The 6,770-nt window shown below is 43.2% G+C and overlaps 1 protein-coding gene across 5 annotated transcripts in view; it reads left to right on the forward strand.

The window, feature by feature from the left end:
- LOC310707285 (cytochrome P450 2J2-like) overlaps positions 1 to 6,770 on the forward strand; it is a 162,980-nt gene that overhangs the window by 56,482 nt on the left and 99,728 nt on the right. The window contains exons 8-9 of one of the 5 annotated variants that reach the window (XM_083504298.1): positions 707 to 848; positions 1,975 to 3,065. The exons of 2 other annotated variants lie outside the window; for them this stretch is intronic. In XM_083504298.1, the coding sequence (XP_083360424.1) occupies positions 707 to 848; positions 1,975 to 2,162 (330 nt within the window). In that variant the 3' untranslated portion in view covers positions 2,163 to 3,065. Of the gene's footprint in view, positions 1 to 706; positions 849 to 1,974; positions 3,066 to 6,770 lie in introns of those variants that run through there. 2 more of the 5 variants (XM_083504295.1, XM_083504296.1) reach the window with 2 other exon arrangements.

Consider the following 6,770-nt stretch of genomic DNA (forward strand, 5'->3'; position numbering starts at 1 on the left):
TCCCTACACAGATCTGGCTGGCACAGGGCACAAAACCACAGCTCGCCCCTATACACGAAGCCAAGCCAGAGCACAACTAAGTGCAGTACAGCCATCTTCTCAGAAAAACCCTTCACAAGCTCAAGAGGTCAAGACACGAAAGCTTTAGCAACTAATCCACACTTAATGACCCACCTAAGTGGTACTCAGAATATCACTCAAGAAATCACTCAAGATATCCCTCAAGTAATTAAGGAACAAAAGAAGAAAAGGCACACTGACCTGGGAACTTCCTATCTGCCCAGAACGTTGGAGGCTATACACCACACCCCCTCAACAGTATTTATAGGAACTCAAACACTGAGATCCTGCTCTGTTCCAGTAACAAGAAGCCGAAAGCACCAGCCTGAAGATGACGAGTGAGACCTCGTCGAAACGTCGCCTAGACACCCCAACTCTTACACGGGAAGACACCCGAAGACACCAAAACCTGCATATATATATATATATATATATATGCAGGTTTTGGTGTCCTCGGGTGTCTTCCCGTGTAAAAGTTGGGGTGTCTAGGCGACGTTTCGACGAGGTCTCACTCGTCATCTTCAGGCTGGTGCTTTCGGCCATATATATCACATGTCTCTGCAATGATTAGTCTTGGAATAGTGTGGGACAATCCAGAAAAGTTTTGATCTGAATGCATTCCAAGTCACTTGTTTCTTATTTGCAGGGGACTATTATTGTTCCTTATCTACGCTCTGTTCTTCTTGATCCCACACAATGGGAGACACCTGAGGAGTTCAACCCAAATCATTTCTTGGACGAGGATGGTCAATTTGTGAACAGAGAAGAATATCTGCCATTTGGTGCAGGTAAACGCAGAAGACCAAGCTACGTTGTGATCTGTAGATGTGCTTACTGGTCTGCTTCCAGGAAATGACATCAGCAGCAGCACATGAGGGCGTGGGCTGGAGCAGTAGCAGCGTCTTTCTGGCTGGAGGGGCAGCGCTGGTCAGCAGAATGGGACAGGGCAGTGGCAAGTTAAGGGCATCTCTGGGTTGGTGGCTTGGGATCCACACATGCACATACACTTATGTGGCCTCCATCTGGACCTCCCTACATCTGCCACCCCTGCCCTGTCCCTGAGAGAGGCAGCACTGCCAGCACCAGGATACTGCTGTTCCCCATCTCACATCACACTGCAAGCCATCCAACTTCTTTTCAGGCAGCAAGGCTAAGGCTATCTTTTCATGGGGTACTATTTAGCCTGGTTTGAAAGCACACTCAGAACTGATGAAGCCATGCCACTTCCTTACTTCTCCTACTCTGAAATCAAAAGAATATTATTCCTGCAGAAATTCAGCAGACATCATCACTGCTTTTCCATACAGCATTCAGAAATCGAGTTCCTACCAATGTGAGGTAAGTCTGACAGGAAAATTACTTTATGCTCTTAACCCCTTTCTGCATTGCTGATTTGGACAGTTGACAAAAGTTTTCCTTTCATTTTTTTAAGACAAGTTTTATTGAAAGTTTTATATATGAGACACAATAAACATCTTGCCAATCTAAAAAGGGAAATAGAAAAAAGATGAGGAAAGGAAGAAAAGAAAGAAAAGAAGAAAAGCAAATTACCTCTATCGAAATTAAATATTCACCCTTATTCTACATACAGAAAAGTGAGCCCTCCCGGCTCCCACTTGGGACCTAGACCCTCTTTCCCCAGTTTCTAGCCCTTCATTTTCAGTCCATCCCCTTCTTCAGTGTATCTTCCTTGATATGAGATAGGGAACTTCAAACAAAACATAAGTATAACAAGAAGAAAGAAAGGTTAGCACGGACCAGGCTTGGAAAATTGACAGCAGCCTTGATGATTTCGCTATCCTATCTATGTCTAGTTTGCCAAAGTATTAAGGAGAATGTTTATAACTACAAAGCAATGAACATGGGAAAGTAAATTCTTGCTCACTTGTTGTCTTTCACTTGTCCCATCCTCAGGGTCTCGCATATGTTTGGAAATGCAGCTAGCAAAGATTGAAATCTTCATCTTCCTGACCAGCCTGATGAGGGCATTCAGCTTCCAGCTACCAGAAGGAGTCAAAGAACTCAGTAAAGAGGCTAAAATAGGGACTACAGGACATCCCCATCCTTATAAACTCTGTGCTGTTCCCCGCTGCAATACATAAGAAAATAGGAAAATATTAGGGGCTCCACCCCTGCTTCCTGCACTCGGTGACCCCTTGGCCACTCCTGACACATGAACCCCCTAGCATTTCCCCTTCCCTTCCCTTCCCATCTCATCCCATGCAACTACTGAGGTCTCTTTTCACCTTCGCAGCTCCATTTCTGAAGCCACTTCTCTCTTATCTTCTGCAGCTCTGCTTTGCATCCGTTTTCCCCTTCACCCCATTTCCTCCTTTTCTTCAGGCCTTTCATGCCCCTGTTTTCATCTTCATCCCTATCCCCATGCCTCCTTACTCCCTCCTTTTTGACAACTTCCTTTGCATCCCCATTCTTACTCTCACACCCTTTCTTCCTCCCCTCTACTTTCCTCAAATCTCCCTTACACACACATTCACACACCTCCTTCTCTCTCCTGCTTCTGTAGCCCCCTTTCAACACACACTCCATGCTACGTTATTGTATCTTTAAGATGAGTAGACTACTAAGAGCAGGACTGTCAGTTTGTCCAGTTGAAGAAGGTTAAGTTCCTTTGAAGGATACTGTACGTGTATGCTTGTTAATAAAATATCTCTTCTAAATCAGTACATTGAACCCAGAACTTCATGTTGAGGACCACACCAGGTATCAGGAGTGAAATAGGTTGTGTGAAGGCAATATGGAATATTTGAAGGCTTCACATCCTTTATCACAGCTAAGAAATGAAAGAGGGAGAAGCTTAAAATAGACGTTCCCCTGACTTTCACTATCCTTTTTTCTTTTTCTTTTTAAATATTTTTAACGTGGTTTTACCAATATAAAATTATAGTAATACCGCAACACACATCCACAATTAAGATTCCTCCAAATCTCTAGACTTTCCACCTTCCCCTCCATGTGTACTGTTATTAAACCTTTTCTACTGCATCTTTATCTGTAATCCATATTTTTTATTAGTAGATAGGTAGCCGTGTTGGTCTGCCATAGTCAAAATAAAAAATTCCTTCCAGTAGCACCTTAAAGACCAACTAAGTTAGTTCTTGGTATGAGCTTTCGTGTGCATGCACACTTCTTGTGCATGCACACGAAAGCTCATACCAAGAACTAACTTAGTTGGTCTTTAAGGTGCTACTGGAAGGAATTTTTTATTTTGACCATATTTTTTATATTTTTTTATATGACTGTTGTCTTTGTCCATGGAGTTTTCTTGGAAGGGATACTGGAGTGGCTTGCCGGTTCCACCTTCCAAATAGCGGGGGAGAGAAGGCAAGCAAAATGTGAGGGAGATAGTGAAAGATACAGGAAATTGAATGCAGATTTCAAAAAAATAGCAAGGAGAGACAAGAAGGCCTTCTTAAACGAGCAATGCAAAGAAATAGAGGAAAACAACAGAATGGGAAGAACCAGAGATCTGTTCAAGAAAATTGGAGATATGAAAGGAACATTTCATTCAAAGATTACCATAATAAAGGACAAAAGTGGTAAGGACCTAACAGAAGCAGAAGACATCAAGAAGAGGTGGCAAGAATACACAGAGGTAAAGATTTGGATGTCTCGAACACCCTAGGTAGATAACAGAAAGATATGGATGTCTCGTACACCCCAGGTAGTGTGGTTGCTGACCTTGAGCCAGACATCCTGGAGAGTGAAGTCAAATGGGCCTTAGAAAGCACTGCAAATAACAAGGCCAGTGGAAGTGATGGTATTCCAGCTGAACTATTCAAAATTTTAAAAGATGATGCTGTTAAGGTGCTAATATGTCAGCAAGTTTGGAAAACTCAGCAGTGACCAGAGGATTGGAGAAGATCAGTCTACATCCCAATCCCAAGGAAGGGCAGTGCTAAAGAATGCTCCAACTACCGCACAATTGCACTCATTTCACACGCTAACAAGGTTATGCTTAAAATTCTACAAGGAAGGCTCAAGCAGTATGTGGGCAGAGAACTCCCAGAAGTGCAAGCTGGATTTGGAAGAGGCAGAGGAACCAGAGACCAAATTGCAAACATGCGCTGGATTATGGAGAAAGCTAGAGAGTTGCAGAAAGACATCTACTTCTGCTTCATTGACTATGCAAAAGCCTTTGACTGTGTCGACCACAGCAAACTATGGCAAGTTCTTAAAGAAATGGGAGTGCCTGATCACCTCATCTGTCTCCTGAGAAATCTCTATGTGGGACAAGAAGCTACAGTTAGAACTGGATATGGAACAACTGATTGGTTCAAAATTGGGAAAGGAGTACGGCAAGGCTGTATATTGTCTTCCTGTTTATTTAACTTATATGCAGAATTCATCATGCGAAAGGCTGGGCTGGATGAATCCCAAGCCGGAATTAAGATCGCCGGAAGTAATATCAACAACCTCAGATATGCAGATGGCACAACCTTGATGGCAGAAAGTGAGGAGGAATTAAAGAACCTTTTAATGAGGGTGAAAGAGGAGAGCGCAAAATATGATCTGAAGCTCAACATCAAAAAAACGAAGATCATGGCCACTGGTCCCATCACCTCCTGGCAAATAGAAGGGCAAGAAATGGAGGCAGTGAGAGATTTTACTTTCTTGGGCTCAATGATCACTGCAGATGGTGACAGCAGTCACAAAATTAAAAGACTCCTGCTCCTTGGGAGAAAGGCGATGGCAAACCTAGACAGCATCTTAAAAAGCAGAGACATCACCTTACCAACAAAGGTCCATATAGTTAAAGCCTTGGTTTTCCCAGTAGTGATGTATGGAAGTGAGAGCTGGACCATCAAGAAGGCTGATCGCCGAAGAATTGATGCTTTTGAATAATGGTGCTGGAGGAGACTCTTGAGAGTCCCATGGACTGCAAGAAGATCAAACGTTTCCATTCTTAAAGAGATCAGCCCAGAGTGCTCACTGGAAGGACAGATCGTGAAGCTGAGGCTCCAATACTTTGGCCACCTCATGAGAAGAGAAGACTCCTTGGAAAAGACCCTGATGTTGGGAAAGATGGAGGGCACAAGGAGAAGGGGACAACAGAGGACGAGATGGTTGGACTGTGTTCTCGAAGCTACAAACATGAATCTGACCAAACTGCGGGAGGCAGTGGAAGACAGGAGTGCCTGGCGTGCTCTGGTCCATGGGGTCACGAAGAGTCGGACACGACTAAACGACTAAAACAACAACAACAATGTTTTTTATAACTCCATTGTCTCCATAGTTCTCGTTACATTACAAGTGTTATTGCAATCCTGCTAATGTTTTCGACTGCTTACAGTAGTCTCCAAGATAAATTATACATTTTTCCAATTCTGTATTGAAGTTTTGGTCTTCTTGGTTGCTGAGCTTTGCAGTCAATTTTCCCATTTCGACATAGTCCAACAGTTTAATTTGCCATTCTTCTCTATTAGGAACTTTATCTTCTTTCTAACTCTGGGCTAACAGCATTTGTGCAGCTGTTGTTGCATACATAAAAAAAAGTTTAAAATAACTTTTATTTAAAAAACCAGAGGCTTTTCTATAAAAATCGAGTGTAAAAACAGCTGCATGAGTTTTTTGGGAAGTGGCCAGCTTTTGGGGAGACCGTTCCAAGGGAGACTGTTACACTGTCAAACAGCTCTTGCTGTCAGAAAGTTTTTCTGTGCGTTTATTTCAGAATCTTCTTTCTTGTAACATGAAGCCACTGGATTGAGTCCTACCCTGCAAAGCAGGATTGGATCAATACACATCAAATAAGTGTTTCAGTTAAACGCGTTGTAAACTTCATACAGGGAAGTTCCATTGGCAAAACAGCTGTGTGAGGGTTTTTTTGGAAGTAGCCAGCGTTTTGCCACACCCTTAGCTTTCTCTCCATGAGAAGCATCAAAGGGATGGAGGGGAGGGTTCTGAGCCCAGAATTGTGTTTAGAAAAGCTCTCAAGATGCCCTAAGCAAGCAGTCAGAACTCCCCCTCCCCTGAAGACATTTGAACTGTAACTATGTACAGTGGTACCTCGGGAACTTAATTCATTCTGGAGGGCCACTCTTAACCTGAAACTGTTCTTAACCTGCAGAACAACTTTAGCTAATGGGGCCTCCTGCTGCCGCCGTGCTGCCAGAGCATGATTTCTGTTCTCATCCTGAAGCAAAGTTCTTAACCCGAGGTACTATTTCTGGGTTAGTGGTGGCTGTAACCTGAAGCATCTGTAACCTGAAGCGTCTGTAACCCAAGATACCACTGCATGTGCATACAGGAGGGGTAAAGCCAGAGTACTGATCCAGAAACCGAATAGTTAGAGGAGGCCAACAACCTGCCTCTTGAAAGACTGAATCCTGTGACTAAAGGATTAAAAAAGCAGCAGATACTGCTCTCCTTGTGAAAAGCACTGAGACACCACTTAGTTTTTCCACTTCCCTGTCTTCTGTTATAAGAACAAAACTGCTCCTTTTCCCTTATGGGGTACTAAGAGCTAATATATAGAGTCCTTTTGTAGGCTCTCTGTTGGTAGGAGAAAAATAACGGAGGCAAACCAGAGAATATTGAGAAACAAAGCAGCTAGTAAGCCTGATCTTTATTAACTCTTGCAACAGGGTGCTCACAACCACAACAGGCTGACCCTATCGATATCTTAAATGAGCCCTTGAGGCAGGATTTGTGAGCAAAGAGACAATAGGGAGGTTTTTTCCCATTTCCTCCCT

This window comes from Podarcis liolepis (assembly GCF_965112155.1).
Source record: "Podarcis liolepis genome assembly, chromosome: 5".
NCBI classification, from domain to species: Eukaryota; Metazoa; Chordata; class Lepidosauria; order Squamata; family Lacertidae; genus Podarcis; species Podarcis liolepis.